The 20,624-nt window shown below is 40.6% G+C and overlaps 1 protein-coding gene across 1 annotated transcript in view; it reads left to right on the top strand.

Moving 5' to 3' along the window:
* Nucleotides 1-20,624, top strand: part of MDC1 (mediator of DNA damage checkpoint 1) — a 1,303,504-nt gene that overhangs the window by 1,119,774 nt on the left and 163,106 nt on the right. The window contains exon 14 of the mRNA XM_044083294.1: nt 12,425-12,550. Within this exon, the coding sequence (XP_043939229.1) occupies nt 12,425-12,550 (126 nt within the window). The remainder of the gene's footprint in view (nt 1-12,424; nt 12,551-20,624) is intronic.

The raw sequence follows: 20,624 nt of genomic DNA, 5'->3' as shown, positions 1-20,624 counted from the left end.
AGTTTCAGACCGAAACCAAGTTGGGCCAAGTACCCCGTTGGGGAATATTTTTGTTTTTTCTTGCCCCAGTTAATTCCGGATGTCAGAAAAAGTGAATAATTGTATTTCTTGTGGGAAACGGATACCGCATAGGGATTACCACTCTTTGTATTCCTTGTTTGGGACCTGAGCACGACGTAGTCGGGTGTCGCTTTTGTGCTAGGTTTAATAAGCGCACCAGCACCATTAAACGTAGGTTAGATTGCGCTAGGCTTGTCTTCGGTAAGCGGTGTAATTATAATATGCCATCGGATCCTCCGACGCCCGCTACTGCGAAGAAGCGCAAAGAAAAATCTTTAAAGTCCAGGCAGGATGAGTCGTCCGTTCCGGACGCCGGTTCTTTAGAAACTACGGTGGAATCTGTGGATCCAGCCGAGGTTTCAGTTGAGTCTCAGGGGGAGGCTTTAATTTTGCAAGATGTGGCCTCTCAGGAGTCAGGTCAGGCTGAGGGGGCCTCTCAGGTTGCTGTTCTCCCTTCCTTGCCTAAGGTGGTTAGGCCTTCTCTTTCTGTTTCTAAGGCTCCTTCCAAAGGCAGGCCTGGTTTGCCTTCCACGGGTGTCAGTCCTAGTTCTGCAGGTTCTGTGCCTAAAAAACACATGCTTAAAATGGCAGAAGATTTAATTTCTTTAATCAGAAGTTCTATGCCCCCTTCTGATAAGAGGCCTAGGGTGGAGCCAGAGGTGGAAAGTTTGGAGCAGGCTTCAGATTACTCAGAGTCTTCGGCTGAAGACATTCAGGATTTTCCTCCTTATTCTGATTCAGACGCAGAGGATTCCACTCCTTCTGCTTCTCCTCCAGAGGATTTTTCTTTTTCAGAAACCCTGCATGCTATGAGGGAGCATTTTAAATGGGAAGGTCAGGATTTCTCAGATTCCCGAAAGAGGCTTAGGGAATTTGTTTTTACCACAACATAGGCCCTTGGCTATACCTCCTGTTTTGGATGTTGTTCAAGACGTTTTCTCCGAGGCTTCCCTTAATCCAGACTCTCTGCCTCCTGTGCCAGTTAAGCCAGACAGGTATTACAGGGTACCTGAGGCTCATAAATATCTGTATAAGAGTCCAAGGGCTGACCCAGAAACTATTAGCCAGGGACCTAAGGGTGTCAGGGCTTCTGTTGTAAAGAATCCAGTTCCTATGGATAAAGATGCTAGAGCTTTGGATAGATGGGGTAAGAAGGTGTATACCTCTTCCACTTCAGCAATGAGGGCTTTGAATTGCCAGTTTCATATGTTGAAGTATCAGAATTTTCTCCTTACTCAACTAAAATCTAAAGTGGATGCTTTGGCAGAGGGCATAGAGTGTAAAGAATTACAGGATTTGGTACATGCCTCTGAACAGGTGGGTAAGCATTCTTTGTAGTGTGGTTTCGATGCTTTACAGGCTTCTTCCAGGGTGGCTGCCACTGGTTCAGTTATTCGCAGGCACGCCTGGCTTAAGGATCAGAATTTGTCAGAGCATGTTAAAACTAGAATTTTGGATGCTCCTTTACAGTCTGAAGTTTTGTTTGGTTCTCCTGTGGAGTCTGTCTTGAAGAAAATGGAAGACAAGGCTAAGTCTATGCAGACTGTTAGATTTCTTGCAGGTGCAGCCTCCTAAGTTTAGCAGGAATTGGCCTACTAAGGGATGGGCTTATCCTTCTTCTGATTCACAGTCTAGGGGTAGATCTAGACGTGGTAGGGGCAGAGCTCAGAGTACTTTCAGGCCTAGAACATGGAGTTCACCTGCACAATCTACAGGTGAGGGCAGGGGCCAGTCCTTTCGTAAACAGGCCCAATGACCTGCATTTTCAGCTGCCAGATTCTTCCTGTCTGGCAGCTCCTTTGGGAGGAAAGTTGGCACTCTTCAAGCAAAACTGGCTTTTAGTCACCCAGGACAAATGGGTGTTGGACATTATAGACCGAGGCTACAAGTTTTATTTCCATACATTGCCTCCTTTCAAAGGCATGCCAGACGTTCCTCCTCAGCAAAGGGTAGAGGCTCACAAGCAGATTTCTTTACTTCTTCAAATGGGGCTATACAGCAGGTCCCTCTGTCAGAAGTGGGCCTAGGATTTTATTCTCGCCTGTTTCTAGTACCAAAGAAAGGAAACACTTGGAGGCCGATTTTGGATTTATCTATCCTCAACACATACCTGGACATTCCAAAATTCAAAATGTTCACGTTGCAACAACTTCTACCTCTGTTGGGCAAAGATCACTGGATGGTAACTCTGGATCTCAAAGAGGCTTATCTTCATGTTCCTATCAGGCCCAGTTGCAGGAGGTACCTGCGTTTTCGGGCTGGGACTTTACATTATCAGTTCTCTGCATTGCCCTTTGGCTTATCTACTGCGCCCAGGGTGTTCACAAAGGTTCTGGCTCCAGTGATAGCCTTCTTACGGTTAAGAGGAATTCAAATTTATCCTTATTTGGACGATTGCCTGATTCTTGCTCAAGACAAGTACGAACTTCATCATCTACAGTATGTGATGGCAGTGTTAAGGTGCCTAGGGTATTCTGTGAACGAAACAAAGTCCAATCTAGTACCCTCTCAGGAAATGTGCTTTCTGGGTGTGAGACTGAATACAGCTTCCCAGATGGCTTTTTTGACCCCGGACAAGCAAAAGAACCTTACTCTTTACTTTCATCAATTGTCTCTACGGTCCAGGCTGACTGCAAGGACAGTCCTTCAAGCCTTGGGGTTCATGGCATCTTGTATTCTGGTGCTTCCCAATGCCAAATTGCATATGAGGAAGCTACAATGGTATCTCAAAAATGTATGGACACAACACTGCCAAGATCTGGACACTGTCATTCAAATAATACCTTGCATTCAAAAGGAATTTTTGTGGTGGGCTCAGGAATGTCACCTAAACAAGGGAGACTCTGTGACCCGACCAGAGGCGAGTCAGATTTTAACGACAGATGCCTCGGACAAGGCTTGGGGAGCACACCTCAATGGAAAATGGGTTCAAGACACGTGGCCTGCCAGACTTCAACATTTACATATCAACTTGAAGGAGATGTTAGCAGTCCAATTTGCATTGATGGCTTTCAAGGATTTACTTCACCCAGGGCAAGTGTTGATTCAAACAGACAACACAACTGTCATGTGGTACATCAACAAGCAAGGGGGAACCCATTCGTACCCTCTTTGCAGGCAAGCAATGATTTTGTGGGAGACTGCTCTCAGTTTACACCTCAATCTTCAGGCAAGGTTTCTACCAGGAGCATAGAACTCCTTAGCAGATGTTTTGAGCAGACAGATAGTGGATCCCCACGAGTGGAAATTGGATCCTCATGTATTTCGAAAATTGGCAGTGATATGGGGAACTCCAGACATAGATCTGTTCGCTTCTCCACTGAATTTCCAGTTGCCAAAGTTTTGCACAAAAATGTTTCATCCCACAGCTTGGAAAGTGGATGCTCTATCATTCAGTTGGAGCAATCTTCACGTCTATGCCTTTCCGCCTCTGCCTCTCCTCCCCAAGGTACTCTTGAAGGTCAGACAAGACAAGCCCTCCATGATTCTAAAAGCTCCAGATTGGCCTCGACAGCACTGGTACCCTCTGCTGAGGAGTTTAGTACGGGAGGCTCCATGGCCTTTGCCTTCGATTCCGCACCTTTTGTCACAGGAGGGCAATCATTTCCTCAATGTCAGGATTCAGTCCCTGCATCTAACAGCCTGGCATATTCTGTTCTAGAACCTGGAGGGTCGCAGCTTCCACAACAAGTTTTGAATGTTATTTTGGAGGCCAGAAGGCCTAGTACAAGGAAAGTTTATGCTGATAAATGGAGGAGATTTTTAATTTGGAGCAAAACAAAGGGCTTTGATGTTTCCAGGCCTGATTTAAGTGTTTCTCCAATATCTTACAGAATTATTAGACAAGGGTTTGTCTTTCTCCTCTATAAAAGTTCACGCTGCAGCCATTTCTGCTCACTATGACTGTGACCCTCCATTATTCTCTCATCCTTTGTTTAAGCAATTTCTTAGAGGGGCAAAGAACATAAGACCCCCACGTAGAGCTCCTACTCCTGCCTGGGATCTCAATTTTGTGTTGGAAAAACTTACTTTACCTCCTTTTGAACCTGCAGCTACTGCTGAGTTAAAGTTTTGTCTTGGAAGACTGCTTTTTTGTTGGCCATTACGTCTGCTAGAAGGGTTTCTGAATTACAGGCTCTTATGGCAGTTGAACCCTTCCTAATTTTTCATAAGGATAGGGTATCTCTGCGTACTAACCTACTTTTATGCCTAAAGTGGTTTCAAATGTGGCCTTGAACCAATCAATTCATTTGCCTACTTTTTATGCAGATCCCCAAAATAAAGGGGAGAAAATTTTGCACACTTTGGATATTCACAGGCAGTTGCGTTATTATTTGAGCAGGACTAAAGGGTTCAGACAGTCTCAGCAGTTGTTTGTTTCTTTTGCTTTGGGTTCTCAGGGGAAACCTGTTTCAAAACAAACTATTTCTAAGTGGATTGGCTTTTGCATTGCTTTTTGTTATTCTCATCATGGTAAGGAGATTCCGGTTGGAATCAGACCTCACTCCACTAGGGCTACTGCCACTTCTACAGCTTTTTTAAGGGGAGTAGCTACTAAAGATATTTTGGAAGCAGCTACTTGGAGTTCAGTGCATACTTTTTCTAAACATTACCACCTTCCTCTTTATTCCAAATCTAGGGCTGGATTTGCCACTGCAATCTTACAGGGCATTTTGGCAGCTCCCAATGCTTTATGATTTTGCCAGCCTCCCTTTACCTCTGCTTTGGGATTCTACCCATATGTAAGGACTGCAGCAATGTGAGATGAAGAACATAGTACAGTTTTGTACCTACTATAAATGTAGATGTTCGAAGATCCACATTGCTGCAGTCCAATTTACCCTCCCTCCTTCCCCTCTGTAGTTTGGAATGGTTGTATGGTTTGGGTGGTAGCTGTTATTTGTACATGCCTTTTGGGAAGTATTCTATTTTTGGCTGTGGCCTTTCTTTTTAGGGCCTTCTGACATCTGGGGCAAGAAAAGACTGAGGATATGACGTCGGTCGTGCGCTTTAATACCCTGACGCTCTGATGTCAGATCTGAGCGCCCATGACCGACGTCAGCCTAATACTTTGGTATTCGGGCCGACAGCGGACTACCCATATGTAAGGACTGCAGCAATGTGGATCTTCGAACATCTACATTTATGGTAGGTACAAAACTGTACTTTTCATGTAACCCTATGGAGCTTTTCTCCCTGGGTCTCTGCTGAAAATAAATAAGTGTACAGTGGCCAGACGTTGGGCTACCCTTGGCAGGGAATCCCTTATGTGAAGAATACAGTAACAGTAAGCAGAACATCTACAGTTATGGTAAGATTTTGCACAACTGTACTTTCCTCCTCCTTAGCAGGAATGTTTTATTTAAGGATGTTTCTGGTGCCAGTGAAAAGATTCTTGAAGACCAGTTTTGAATAATTTCTCCGTGAACCTCCTTGTAATAGCGCCAAACTCCAAAATGTCACTGCGCAACTTGTTACTTTAGCGAGTTTTCTAATGACCTTAGATTTGAAAGGTATGTCATCCCATTCCTATAGATCCAGATTTCATATGCTGCTTAAGATTGTGTCCGTATGGATCATATTGAGATGTTCTTTGTGTTTCACTGTTGCTGTCATCACATTTGGGTTATCTGCTTGCAGTAGCCCTCAGTCGGCCTGATTAACAAAGTCTTGGGTCCTGCTTCAGTTGCCGTCTCTTCTTCCGTGACGTCTTGTCGTCAGGGGTATAAAACATGCAGCTGACACCATTACATCAGTTTTTCTTGCCCCCGATGTCAGTTGCCCCCCTAATGGGAAGCAGTTAATTCTGTAAATATACAAGGTTATACCTCCAACAAAAAAGCAAATACACCAAAAAGCTTTTAAGCATAGTAAAGGGAGAGTAGAGGTATAGCCAAAAGAAGTAAAGGGGGCTGGAGGGGAGGGTAACCAGGACTGCAACAGTGAATACACTGTAACATACACATTTACGGTAAGTGTACACAGCTGTACTATGTTCTTCGTGTTTCACTGTTGCGGTCATCACATTTGGGTAGATTCCCAAAGCTAAGGATGGGAGGAGGAATTTAGATAGCATTAGGACCAGCTAAAAGGCCCTGCAAGACTGCAGTGGCAAAGCCAGCTCTGGATTTAGAGAAAATTGGCAGATGGTAATGCTTGGTGAAAGTATGTACAGAACTCCAGGTAGCAGCTTCTAGGATGTCCCTGGTAAAAACACCTCTGAGAGAGGCTGTAGAGGTAGATGCAGCCCTGGTTGAGTGGGGTGTGATACCCTGTGGAATAGGCTTTCCATGGTGCTTATAGCATAAATTAATGCAGTGGCCTATGCCTAAGGAACAACAGTGAATGCACTCTAACATCTACATTTACGGTAAGTGTACTCAGCTGTACTTTCTCTGCATTACCCTTTGGTCCTTCTACTGCTCAGTGTATTCACAAAGTGTATGCATCTACTGCAATAGCCTCCTGCAAGACTGCAAGTCATTCACACTTTTTCTTATTTCAATGGCTTGCTTATCTTTGTAGTAATCTTCTCAATATCTGTCTCACTTGGGTAATCCTACACAGGCTGCGATTGCAAGAGAACATACAGAAGTCTTTACTTATTCTTCCTCATAGGATTGTTTTCCTGTGGTGTCTCCTGGGCCCCTCAGTTAAGAGCTGTTCTTCCACAAGGAAAACAAAATAGCTCTGTGTGGAGATGTATCCGAGTTTTTCCACTCTGACTACTATTACAGCAAGGGTGTTCCTCAGGATTCTGGCTCTTTTGGCATCTGTGATGGTCATGATACCTCTTGCAAGTCTCCGCATGAAAAATTCACTGGTATCTGAAATGTTTATGGCCCCAGCATCGACATACCCTGACATTTAAGGTTTTGGGATTTGTGGAAAGGAAGATTTAGTAATAACTAACTTCCTCAAAATCCAGGTCTCCCATTTTTCTCTCCCTGCTCCAGCACAGTCGGTCAGAACACATGCATCAGACTTTGGAGAGCAACATATTTGGAACAAAAAGGCAGTCCAAAACAATAAACATAAGTGATGTTGGCTTGTAAATGCTCTCAACTCTTATCAGTCATGTCATTCCCTGGGACCTCTACAAGTGTTTGCAGACAACACAGTGATGTGGTACATAAGTAGGATGGAACCATGCAGACTAGCCATGGTAGCCTGGGATATGCCATAAAATAAATTGTGTGGCAGCGACAGATCCTCACAAGTAGAAATTAAATTGGAGGGTCTTCCAAGATTTGATCCAGTTGTCAAAACACTTCAAGTGGATTGTTTTACCTTTGCTCACAGTCATTGGAGAAAATTCTGCTCCATGGCTCCATGCAAGAAGGCCTGGAAAAGATTTTCTTTTCCTTAGGTGTGGTACTGTAAGCTTTTCCACTAATATATCCAGGGTCATTCTGAAGATAGACTCCTCAAAGATGACCATTGACTCCCTTCTGGCCCAGGCAGTTGTGGCCATTTCCTTATTTTGGAAATGGCCATGAGCATTTGCCACAACCTTCCTCAGACTGGATTTATTCACACAAGACCAGGGGTGTTTCATACATCCTTACCCCAAACTACATATGATTGTTTGGGTTATAGAATTTTAATATCTTTTAGGCATCCTTTTTTTCTGAAGATGTGTAGCAGTTATTAATAGAGGCGAGAGAACCTGCTACTAGAAAAATCATGTTAGCAAATAGTTTTTCTAGCTAGTGTCATGAAAAGAAACAGCACCCATTCATGGTTACTTTTTCTCTGGTACTTGGCTTATTTCTATGACTTCTGCATGAAGAGCATCTTTTTCCAGTTATTCCCGTCTGTGGTTTTGATATCTGTTTCTTGTATAACATTTTTAAGTGGCGCATAACCAATCCCTTCTGTCTTGTATTTGTTGATGTGGGGAAAAGTCTTCAGTCTCTCTCCTGTGTGTTTACCTATTGAGCCAGTGCTGGTTTTCCTTCAGCTAATTAAGAGTTTGTTTATTCAGTAGCACACTTCCTTTTAAATCTTCTAATTTCCGCTAATACCTGCTGCTGCTGTTTGGAGAAAGTCTGTGCACTTTGGTGGGAAAAATCTTTAAAGTTGCTGGATATAGCACTTTAAATTTCAGGTGTGCCTTTTTCCAAGCATGTATTATCACACATTTACTTTATTTTGTCTGGACGCAGTAATTTTTCCATATACATTTTCATACCTCCTATCAGTCTCTCCTTGCCATGTTGCCACATTTAATAATAGGGCAAGGGTGCTTTATTTTCGGTGGTATTAGTAGCTTAAACGTGTTGCACAGTGTCTGTTGGTATTTCACACTGAGGCACATCAGTTCATTTACTAATTTGCAGCTGCAGGTTTTTTTCTAGAATGGCTGTGAAACAAAAGTAATCAGTCATTGGTTTGCTTTGTTCAGTTAACCTCATGCAGCCAGTCTTTTGTGGCCTCCTACTCCACCATTCTATTTCATTTTTACAGCTTTACTATTTCATCCGTTTGAGAATTCAGTGCATTTTCGATTGTGTATAGTTTTGTTCACAACATAATCATTAAGGGAACTGCTTATTTTGAATATATCAGGATGCTTTAGCTTTTTATTCAAAATTACTGGGTCATTTTTTTCCAGTTCATCTTGCCATATGATTGCAAATGCCCACAATGTTTTCCTTTTCTGCTTTTTCCCCCTGCCCCTTTTCTGACATTCACTCTTTATCTTGTTTTATTGTAAGTACTGTTTTTACATACAGGAAACTGACTTTTTATAAGTTTTATTTCCACACTGGGTAATTTAATTTTGTTAGCCTTCCACTGTACTGCAAATCCCCATATCTTGAAACTTAATCTGTTTGACATCACCATGTTACATTATGCTCTACAAAATTTCTAAATACATGGTCATCTTTGACAAAGGAGAAATAAATATTGACAGCACGGTACAATTCATAAGAATTGCATAAGACAGAATTTGTCTGTGGCCTCTCTTCTTTTTTTCATTAACCTTATCTGGCTGGGAAGGTGACAGCTTCTTGACATTTGACTTTGCTGGATTTAAAGCCTTTCAACTTCAGTCCGGCTGTGCAACCTTATTGGTCATCTTATGTTCCTGACTAAATGTCATCAGATCAGTGATTAAACAGCTGTTCCTTAGTCCCTCAATTCTGTTAACTTCAACTTGCTAATATACTTCTGGTGTTTAATAGAGGTAGCTGAGGGTGTCTCGCATGTACAGTGTTTGGAACTGCTTTCATCCAACTTGATTTTTCAAAGTCCCTACCTTGCGTCAGATAAGAATCTGGCATTAGGCATAATGGCCGCTTAAGTAGATCATTTGAATCCATTTGTTAAGATCTGGTGGAAGAGTGCAGTTTCTGACTTGATCCTGTTTTGCTAGTGTCACCATGTTATTGACCCATTCAGTTTGTTACTCCTTTAGACTTGAGTGTAACAGGTACCGTGTGCAGAATCCGACTTTTCTTCCAGCAGCATCTGGATATGGTAGTCAGCCTGTAGCCATCCTAAGCCCTTCAGATCAGCATACTTCTGCTTATGTACTTGTAATGAAGTGTTTATTTCCCACACTGTATTGTCTTGCTACAATGGTTTCTGAATACATATTCTTCAAGTTCTGCACTCTGTGTATAGCATTTGACTGCCCCTGTACCACATTACCATCAGACTTGGATGTTCAAGTAGGCTGCAGCCTTCAGTGTTGTGAAGTCATCTGATGTACTTTCTCACTGCTGTCTATCAGGTCGCTTATATTTGTCTTCTGTAGCAGTTGACTGCATTTGATTATAAAATTTGGCTTACAAAGTTTCATTTTTTTGCCTGAGTAACATGACCTTTCTTCATAACCAGAGTTAAACTGGCATAGCTACCCAGTTTTGCTGTTTTGGATGAGTTTGCAAAGTCCTGTCTGAAATGGTGGCTTGTACTTTTTGTATACACACACCTCAACCAAACATGTTCCAGCAGCTTCAGCTTTGTCCAGAGTAAAACAGTAAACTGCGTGCTGATTGTACTGCATGCAGTTTAAGCTTGATTTTTATAAGTTGATTCAGTAATGTTGCATTCCACACAGTTACCCCTGTTAAAACATAACTGTTTTGCCTTTAATCCACAGATTGTTAGACCAGAGTTCACTTTTGCTCTTCTGTAGCTTGAATAACAACACACTGACACTCCTGATCTTTGAATGCATTACTGTATTCAGAGCTTAATTAAGCAGTAACCACAAACATTTAAGATGCACTGCAGCTATAGTAATATTTTGCTACTGTATTTCCTTTCCATTAAAAAAAAAAAATTCATGTAACCTACTGATTTGATTTTTACAGCTTGCTGTATGTTTGAAGTCACTACTACACATGGTGTTTATGCCTGCTCATTTGTTGCCAACCATTATCTTGGATGCAGTACTGTTGCCTTTAGAATTTTTTGTTGCTGTTTTTAGCTTTTTTCGGTTCTGTTTCTTGTATTATTGTTCTCTTTCAGATACTTTCAAGCTATACAGTTGCTGAACACAAGTATGTTTGGAATGGTAGACCATCTCTTAGTAGTCTGCCCCTTAACTGATTTCCAAATATACAGGCTGGCTTTATTTCTTATTAGAGATTCAGCCAAATCCTCAAATACACATTCTTATGCTTTGTTCCTTATGTTGGTGACATAAGCATCTATCGCCTTATCACATGAGCCCTTTGATTTTAAAAAAAAAAAAAAAAAAAAAGTTTATTTTGCTCCCAAAATATCTAGAATTTACTTTTAACACTGTTTTGTCATTCTTCCTTATTAAAATTTACAATGTTTATATTTGTTGGCTTACCTCATCTACGTCTTTTTTGCGTTGTACTCCAACTGTTGTGTCTTTCGGCTTTTCCCGGTTAAGGGTCGCCACAGCGGAACTCCGGTCCGCTAATGATTGGTAGTTGATTTTTACGTGCCGAGTTACCAGCTCTGACGCACAGCCTTCAATGAAGGGACGCCCATTCACGCATGTCTCCACGCAAAAGACGCTCTAGCTGAGAATCGAACCGGACAGCATCTTACTGTGAGGCGACAACGCTACCGCAGCACCACCACCGCGATAGTCTAAATTATTGAGTGCAGGAGTTCCAGTTTGAGAGATTTCTCCTGCATTTTGAGAGATACTGGTTCTTGTAGGGTCATCACTCTGAACCAGAAAGTAAAGAAGCAGTTTCATTATCACCAAAATAGAGAAGGCAAATGACAGCGCACAAGTCTCATTCATGCAGTTCTCCTATTCCTGTGGCACATCCAGTACAGACCTAGATTGAAAACAGAGGGCAGCATATATGTATAGCAAACCTAGGCCAGCTATCAAAGTATCAGTTCCCCACAAAGCCCTCCCCTCCCCCCCTGTAAACATCATGCCAGTAGTTCATGTTAAACTTTGTAGTCTGAGATTCAAATCTTTATCCCAGACTAAATATCCAACCCAGGGCTCCCAACCTCGGATTAGGTGAATTAGTACCTTAAACTTTCAGTAATGTGATTGATGCAGGCCAAAGCTGTCCCATGCTTCTGAGGAGGAGACTTGGCAATGGATAGGATAGGGACGATTGTTTTCCTTTGGCCAAAATGATTATTTTTTTATCCCTGAAAGAAAGTCATAGCACATTAGAACTGTTAATATTTTGGTAGTAGAAGTGGTATTTGTTTTCGTCCTGATCAGCTGCTAACACCACAGCTGACAGTAAGTTGCTGCAGCATGTAGCTGCCTTTCCTTTAGGAAGGGAGCATCTGGTAAAAAGTAAAGTCCTGAATCAACCTACTTTTTATTCCTTGTCACTGGTATTGAATCTCGCAAGCAACAGTTTTGCTGCACTGATGGGCTGAAACTATCTGCTCCCATAGAGGCATATAGTCTTACTCGGATGCACTATCTGTAACTAAAACTGACACAATGTGCAGAGCATTATGGGGTAGTTTACTGATTTTCTTTTAGCTAGTGATTGTTTTAAAGCTGAAAAAAAGTAGTTTACCAGTCTGAACTTATAGGCATTTGTTAATTGCATTTCTACTTATTCAGATGGGCATACATTTTTACTTTAAAAAAAAATGTACTTTGTTTGCTTGCCTGCAGTAGAATAAATTTTAGTATCTTTAGTCATATAATTTGGGCATGATGCAATACTGGTTTTGGGATTTGCCTTGTGCATCCCATGGTGCTGTGACTTTTTTTTTTTTGAGAATCACCACTTAATCTCTTAGGCTAAGGAGAGCCATTAAGCTTTTTTCTTTCCCCCACCTTAAAGATCCCAGGGTTATTTCACCTTACTGACTGCAGAATACGAGTTTACTAAATGAATTTTGTTGCTTTTTGTTTTCGTGTTTTTTTTTTTCTCTTCAGAGTGAAAAGAGTAAACGTTTCCTATCATGTGATGACTTTTTGGTGAATGATGTGGAACAAGAGAAACATTTTGACTTTAGTCTCTCGGAGGCACTTCTTAAAGCCAAGAAACGATCTTTATTACAGGTGAGAGAAAACAATTTTTTTGTTTTTCAGCTCCCTGTTTCACTAGTTTCAATATTCAGTGATTCCACCAAGTCTTTATTTTCTTTAGCATTCCTTAAACTTGAGTATGATGGCCTACCTTTTGGGGAAACTAACCAGCCATTACACTATAATCACTGTGTCTTGCTGCAACATGCAGTTTGCCAATCTGAAAAACATGTTTAGACTACCTAAGCGGGCAGCTGTTAAGGTAATGGGAGGTTGGAGTCCTTTCTTGGCAGATTTGTCTCTTTATCCCTTGTACTCCCAATTCAGCAATTTTTTTTCCAGAAAATCCTTTTGTGGACACTTGTACTATAGTAATGCTGATTCACATCTTGTTCCGCTGCACACTAGGAATACATCCTGGCCTCTTAAGCCCACCATTTCCTTTGACATTTGCCCAGTTTGTATTTCAGTCCTGAAAGTCATCATGAAAGTTCATGCTCATTTCCTAAAGAACTAAAGTGTTTGTGCAGCTGCCAAATTATGAGAAAATTACAAAACAGTGTACTACTTGGTAGAGGAGCACTGCTTGACTCACTGCCATAAGTACCTGTAATTTAACCTGGTTACACGTAGATGTAAGATGAAGCTTTTGGACCATATTGCTACTAAATGTGGCAGCATTTGAAACCATCTATAATAAAGATTATTGGGATGGTCTCTCTTGTAGGCACTGCACTTTGTTAAAGCACAGTTACATGGCAAAAAACTAAGGGGATGTATTTGCTTCGGGATGTAAATCTGCAGTGGTCTTCCAGTCCCCTTGTACTGCATCTTCACCATTTGTTACAGTGAGGACTCATTAATGCCAATCTTCTGCTGTGAAGGACAGCAAGATGCCTGGAAGGGATGCAGTGCTATACCTTTATAGCATGCTGGATTCCTGAAATAAGGCAGTTCCACAATTTTTCTTCCCCACGCTCTTAAGTCCAAACCCCTGGCAAGTTTCAGTTGACAGGGAACTGTGGTTACTGAAGCGGTATAGGAGAAAAGTGCATAGTTGTACTTTAACCTTGAGCAGCCAGCTGTCTAGCTACTGTGGTTTATCTGAGCTTTGTTTTGGAGCACATTCAGGTGAAAATATAAAAGCTTGATACTATTGGGATAAGGGGAGTATATAAAATAGTGAAACCTTATCCCGTGGCTGACAGAGTTGTGGTCATTGTTGTCTCATGCTATAGACCTCAACTTTGTCTTGTCAGGGATCATTGACAGGGCATTGTTTGGCTGAAGAAAGAGAAGTATCCTGAGGGCATTAATTGTCTGTAGTTCATCATTAGACTGCAGTAGTGTGTAGTTGTATAGGACATACTCTGCTAAAGATTTGACATCCAGATGGTGTATGAATGTTTTTGAGCACCTTTCATGTGCACCATATATCCAAGGAAGTTCAAGGGTGTGTTTGTATAAAAACAGTTGTACTGGTGCCTCTCTGCTCAAGGGTAAATGATAGTGGAAACAACGTAGTGAGGCTGCAAAAATGAAAATTTGTATCAAGGGAAGGGATGACAGAAAAAGTGATACCCCGCGCTGGCTACAATGTTATATCCAGAAAGGATACAAACCCCAAAGCAGGAAAAGACAACTCCCAAGCTCTTCAGCTCTTTATTAAAATAACCAAAGTAAAAGAACTTCTTCTTTCAGCTTTTCCCGGTTAGGGGTCGCCACAGTGGATCACCTGTCCACTCATGACTGGCAGTGGAGTTTTACAGTGTCAAGTTGCCAGCCTGGTACCCAACCTTCCACAGAAGGCGCACACACACCTAGGGTCAATTTAGCTTGTCCAATCTACCTACAGCATATCTTTGGGATGTGGGAGGAAACCGGAGCACCCGGAGGAAACCCACGCGACCACAGGTAGGACATGCAGACTCCGCACAGAAGGCACCCCAGCTGAGGATTGAACCGGAGAACCTCTTGCTGTGAGGGAGCAATGCTAACCGCTGCACCACCATGGCCGCCCAACCAAAGTAAAAGAACACTGATGACAAATGGAGTTAAGCACTTTTCGTTTAGTGTAGTAACTAGACTTCAGACAATTAACAGCAACTCAAGTTCTTCTTAAATACACTTCCCCCTCTCACTCCTCTTGGCTTCATTACATAAGTGCCATTTAATAGTGATATGACCTTACACTTTATAATATAGGTTAGGCTAGGCCATCAAAGCAAATAGCATATGCAGTTTGCAAACAAAGTAAAACGAAATAGATGAAATAGACACCATACTTACTGCAGTAAAACTTTGTATCAAAAACATTCATATCAAAACATTTATATTCCTACATGTTGGTTACAAAACTAAAATGTAGTAATTACCCCTAAAAGGGCTTTAAATAGTTAAAAAGATTCAGTTACAAAGGTCTACTAAAGCCCCCCACCCCCCAAAAAAAATTTAAATAAAATACCTACATTCCGTTCTTTACTGTTTTGGGTTTACGTCATTAACTAAATTTCACAAAACTATCTGTTCAGGTTCTTAAGTCTCAAAAAACACTGTGTAGAGCAGCAGTCATTAATACCAGGATAGTGGCAAGCATCCAACTGGATCTGCCACATTAATTCCATTTTCTCTAAAAGTAAAGATCTTGGTCCACCCCTTAAATCTTTTGAGATATGGTCAGTGATTCTCTAAAGTTATGGGTAGGGTTCCCTTTAATGTGACTGGCTAGGGCATTTTCAGTTTTCTCCTTTTTAATATAATATAGATGTTAATATACCCACTCTTGTAATTTTTGATCAGTTTTCCCGATGTAAAAAGCAGGGCATAAGTTGTCATTTAGATAAATAGGTAGAATTTACAATTAAATCTACCAGAGGTAGTGTCATAACGTTTGTCTCTAATGTAGAATGTATACCCTGTATCGAATTTACAATAATTACAAGATTTGTATTTAGTCATACCGGGGTTCTTTACAGATCTAGTGTTATTTGCAAAAAGTTCAAGTTCTTACCTTTCATAAATGTAAAAGAGAGAGTTAACCCTATTAATGCACGCAGTTCAGATTTTATTACTCAGTTTCCAGTTCTTCTTTATTGTAGTTAAAATCTGCCCACTTTCTGGGCTAAATGTTAATATAAAGGAAACTGGACCTATTTTTTTACTTGGTTGATGTCAGGGTTAACCATGTTATGGGAAAATACCCCCCAACCCCCATAGTAGTGGTGTGTAAACACTATTTGACTTTTTCTGTGTGATATCAGTGGTGGTTTCCACAATAAGGTCTCTAGGATACCCCCTAGAAAAAAAACATGTTACCTATTTTTCACATTTCTTCAAGAATTCATTCTCCACAGTAACCATCCTAGCAGTCCGAACTAACTGGCCCTTGATTACTGATTTTTTTTTTTGTGATGTAAGGGGGTGTGATCTAAAGTGTAGATATGTATTTGAAAAAGTATCCTTCCTATGGATTCTAACAGACAGTCTTTTATGAGTTCGATCCTTGAAGAGTGCATTGCCCAAATAGGTTATTACCTCTTCATGGAAAGTATAGGTAAATTTCAAGAATTCAGTGGTCTGATTCACATATTCAGTAAACTTTTGACTTCATCCTTGCTGCCTTTATGGATGACAAACATGTCATCCAAATGACTCGTACAGAATAATATCCTATCCATTAAGTGTTCTTTCGTAAGAATGTGCTCCTTTTCCCATTGGGCCATAACTGTGTTGGCAAAGCTGGCCCCACATGGGGACCCCATTGCCACCCCAATTTTCTGTAAATAAAGTTGTTTATCAAACAAAAAGTATTTGTTTGTTAAAGCAATGTCAAGCACAATGCTTACCAATTTAATCTCTGCTAAGGGGACCCCTTTCTTACCAAGGAAACAAACTACATATTCAATTCCTTCCTCTTGTGGTATAGACGTATAAAGTTCTCTAACGTTGATGGTTAGGAAATTGAAGTCTTCCTGGTAAGGGAGTTCGTTTAATTTAGATAGGACCAAGAATCTTTACAAATTTGGCCATCATTCTTAAGTTGTTTCTTCAATGTATTGTCCACTACTTTAGCTATAGGATATGTTATACTTTGACGGGCATCAACTAGTGTCCTCACTGGTGGATCAACTAAGGATTTATGTATTTTAGGCACGCCAAACAAAGTTGGTGTTCTTGGGGCTAGCATTAAGTAGTTCAGCAAGGGCATGTCTATTAGTTCAATAAACAAATCATTCAGGTGCTCCTTAATTTTCTTGTAGGCTAAATTGAATTTGTTCAAACTGACTGGGGTATAAGTGTCAGTGTCCAAAAAGTTAATCATCTTTTGGATGTAAAAATCATTGCCCATAGTCACCAGCCCTCCCCCTTTATCAGGTTTTAGTGTTCTGATCAGTAGTTGTTGAAAATCATTAAAGGCCACCCAGTCATCTCTCCCTGTGTTCCTTTTAAAATTGGATTTCCCCATTAATAAATTTCTGAAGTTGGTTTCGCATATTTTTTCAAATTTTGCTATGAGTGGATGACTTGGTGGATTAAAGGTACTAGGGATATAGAACTCGGATGCGGTTTTCTTTTCAGCTTTGAAGAAAACCTGCAAGTTGAGTTTTCTAATGTACTACTTAAAATCCAAAATAGTTTGTACCATATTAGCTGGTTTAGTTGGTACAAATGATAAACCCCTAGCTAATAGTTCCACTACATTAGATTTAACTTCAATCTCTGAAGTTGTATATATTAATATCCCCTCTACTATTAGTAATAATTGTAAGTGTGTGTGTGTGTGTGGGGGGTTTGACTGTCAATGTCAGTTTCAAAATTTTTGTGCGTCTGTCTCCATAATTCCATTTTGAAAGTTCGTATTGCTTAACATGTCAGGTACTGCAAATTCAGACCTAGAAGTTACACAATTCAATGAACAAACAGTTTACAATTCAAACACTTCTAAGTGAGCCCCAGAATCTGGCTGTTGGGGGGGGGGGGGTGGCCAAGGGATAGTGGGCCACTTGCCCTGAACTATTAAAATTAGAGGCCATATTAGTATTAACAAGCCCTTCAAGCATAAATACTTCCTGTTCGGTAACCTCAGTGCTAGTATTCAAATTAGAGAGAAAGACAGTTGCATTATTATCACATTTACATTTGTTAACTTTCCAAATACAAAGTGTTTGACACTAGGCGCCACTTTATTAATATTAGATGGTCGTACATATGAGTCAAGTGCATCACTATAACGTTACCTTGAATCTTTGGCACCAATATTGTTGACCACTTCTGAGTCGCCAACATGTAATGTATTTACAGAGCCAACATCAGACAAGTTATCCAACATATTGTTCGATGAGCTTAGATACAAAGGTAGTATATTAGTCGTATGTTTAACTGGCTTAGTTCGAAAAGGGACCAAAACGGTGCTTAAAATGTTCGCAGCCAAATTCATCCTAGATAATGGACTAGCATACAAGGATGGTGTGCTAGTCGCATATGTAAAAGGCATGGATACAAGAAAATCCATGACGGTCCCTAAAAGGTTCACGCTAGGATCTGGTAAATCAAGGAAATTAGAAGGAGTTACCTCCTCTTTCTATTGCTGTTGCCTTTTCTTTGCTGCAGGTTTTTTCCTTTTCGGGTCTCGCCTCTCATCTGTTGTTGCCTGGTACTGTCCTGTTGAAAATCCTGTTAGTCGTAATTAATTTCTGCTGCAGTAAAATTGTCCAGGTGGTCAAGGTGGTTCCCTTGATGATCTTTATGTTGGTTTTGTTTGTTGAGACTTAACCCGGCTGTAGTTAGTCTCATTTGTTGAATGGCCGAGTGGGATGTACCATTCTGTCCTTGAGATGGCAGGGGGACAGGATAGCAGTACTGTTGGCATAAGCTTTGATGTCCCGTTCCAGTTTAACTTTTGTTAATCTGAGTTTTTCAGTGTTTATCGATGCTCTCAAAACGTCTTGTGTAGTCATATTTATAATGAATAAATTCAGAAGACTCACAAGTATGGGTATTAATAGCCATAATTTCGTTGTTTAAAGAGTCCACTGAACTAAGATAGTTTGTACTAAGTTGCATAAGCCCAGACTCATGCTTGTTAAAATATAATATAGGTTAGGCCATCAAAGCAAATAGCATATGCAGATTGAATGCTGCTAACAATGAACCTATGAACAATGAGAGACCATCGACTGACTGGAATAGTACAATCATATCCAATTTAAAAGCTCTGGACTCAAAACTCTTCAAGATTAAAAAAAACTACAGTTGGAAGTTGCCTATTTCAATGAATGCCTGAGGGAAAAGGTGGTCCCAAAAGGCTTGAGATCATGGCAGTATCCAACAGATTTGGTTTCAAGTTCTCTATTTCACAATGAACTGTTGGATCTTTTTAAAAAGCATGGGTCTGAGCTTATGGAACTTATTAGTAAACGCTATCTTAGTTCAGTGGCTTTTTAAACAAAACTATGGCTATTAATACTCGTATTTGTGAGTCTTATGAATTTGTTATAAATATGACTACACAAGATGCTTTGAGAGCATCGATAAACACACTGAGATTAGCAAAAGTTAAAAAAACTGGAACGTGACATCAAAGCTTATGCCAGTGGTACTGCGTATCCTGTCCCCCGCCATCTCAAGGACAGAGTGGTACATCCCACTCGGCTTTTCAACAAACGAGGCTAACTACAGCCACGTTGAGTCTCAACAAACAAGACCAATGTAAAGAACATAAAGGGAGCCACCTTGACCAACTGGATAATTTTACTGCAGCAGAAATTAATTAAGACGAACAGGATTTTCAGCAGGAAAGTACCAGCCAACAATAGATGGGAGACGAGACCCATAAAAGAAAAAAAACCTGCAGGAAAGAAAAGGCAACACCAACAGAAAGAAGTGGTAACTGCTTCTATTTACCTTGATTTACCGGACCCTAGTGTGAACCTCTTGGGTACTGTAATGGATTTTCCTGCATCTGTGCCTTTTACTCATGCAACTAGCACATCATCCTTGTATGCTACTCCGTTATCTAGGATGAATTTGGGTGTGAACATTTTGAGTACTGTTTTGGTCCCTTTTCGAACTAAGCCAGTTAAACATACGACTAATATATACCACCTTTATCTAAGCTCATCGAACAATATGTTGGATGATTTGTCTGACTTTGGCTCTGTAAGTACATTACATGTTGGCGACTCCGAAAAGGTTGACAATAATGGTACCGAAGATTCAAGGTACAGTTATAGTGATACACGACTCACATGTGCGACCATCTAATATTAATAGTGACACCTAGTGTCAAACCATTTATATTTGGAAAGTTAAATGTATGTGATGATGTTGGCACTGTTTCTCTCGAATTTGAATACTAACATTGAGGTTACCGAACAGGAAGTATTTGTTTGAAGGGCTTGTTAATACTAATATGGCCCCTAATTTTACTTTTAGTAGTTAAGGACAAGCAGCCCAGTATACCTTGGTCACACTCCCACACACACACACACAGCCAGATTCTGGGGCTGACTTCAAAGTGTTTGACTTGCAAACTGTTTGCTCATTGAATAGTGTAACTTCTAGGTCTGAATTTGCAGTACCGGACATGTTAATCAATATGAACTTTCAAAATGGAATTATGGAGACAGATGCACACAAGAGTTTTGGACCTGATATTGACACTCGGACACCCCCCCCCCCCCTTTTACAATTATTACTAATAGTAGAGGGGATTTTAGTGTATACAACTTCTCAGAGTTTGAAGTTAAATCTAATGTAGTGGAACTGTTAGCTAAGGGTTTATCATTTGTACCAACTAAGCCAGCTAATATGGTACAAACTATTTTGGATTTTAAGCAGTACATTAGAAAACTCAACTTGCAGGTTTTCTTCAAAGCTGAATAGAAAACCGCATCTGAGTTCTATATCCTTAGTACCTTTAATCCACCAAGTCATCCACTCAGCAACATTTGAAAAAAATATGCAAAATCAACTTCAGAAATTTATTAATGGAGAAATTAATTTTAAGAGGAACGTAGGGAGAGGTAACTGGGTGGCCTTTAATGATTTTCGACAACTACTGATCAGAACCCTAAAACTTAAGAGGGGGGGGTTGGTGATTATGGGG

The sequence above is a fragment of the Protopterus annectens genome, chromosome 9.part0 (assembly GCF_019279795.1).
Source record: "Protopterus annectens isolate FY-2018-M chromosome 9.part0, PAN1.0, whole genome shotgun sequence".
NCBI classification, from domain to species: domain Eukaryota; kingdom Metazoa; phylum Chordata; order Ceratodontiformes; family Protopteridae; genus Protopterus; species Protopterus annectens.
Note: the sequence above shows the minus strand (reverse complement) of the source record. Positions and strands in the feature narration are given on the sequence as shown.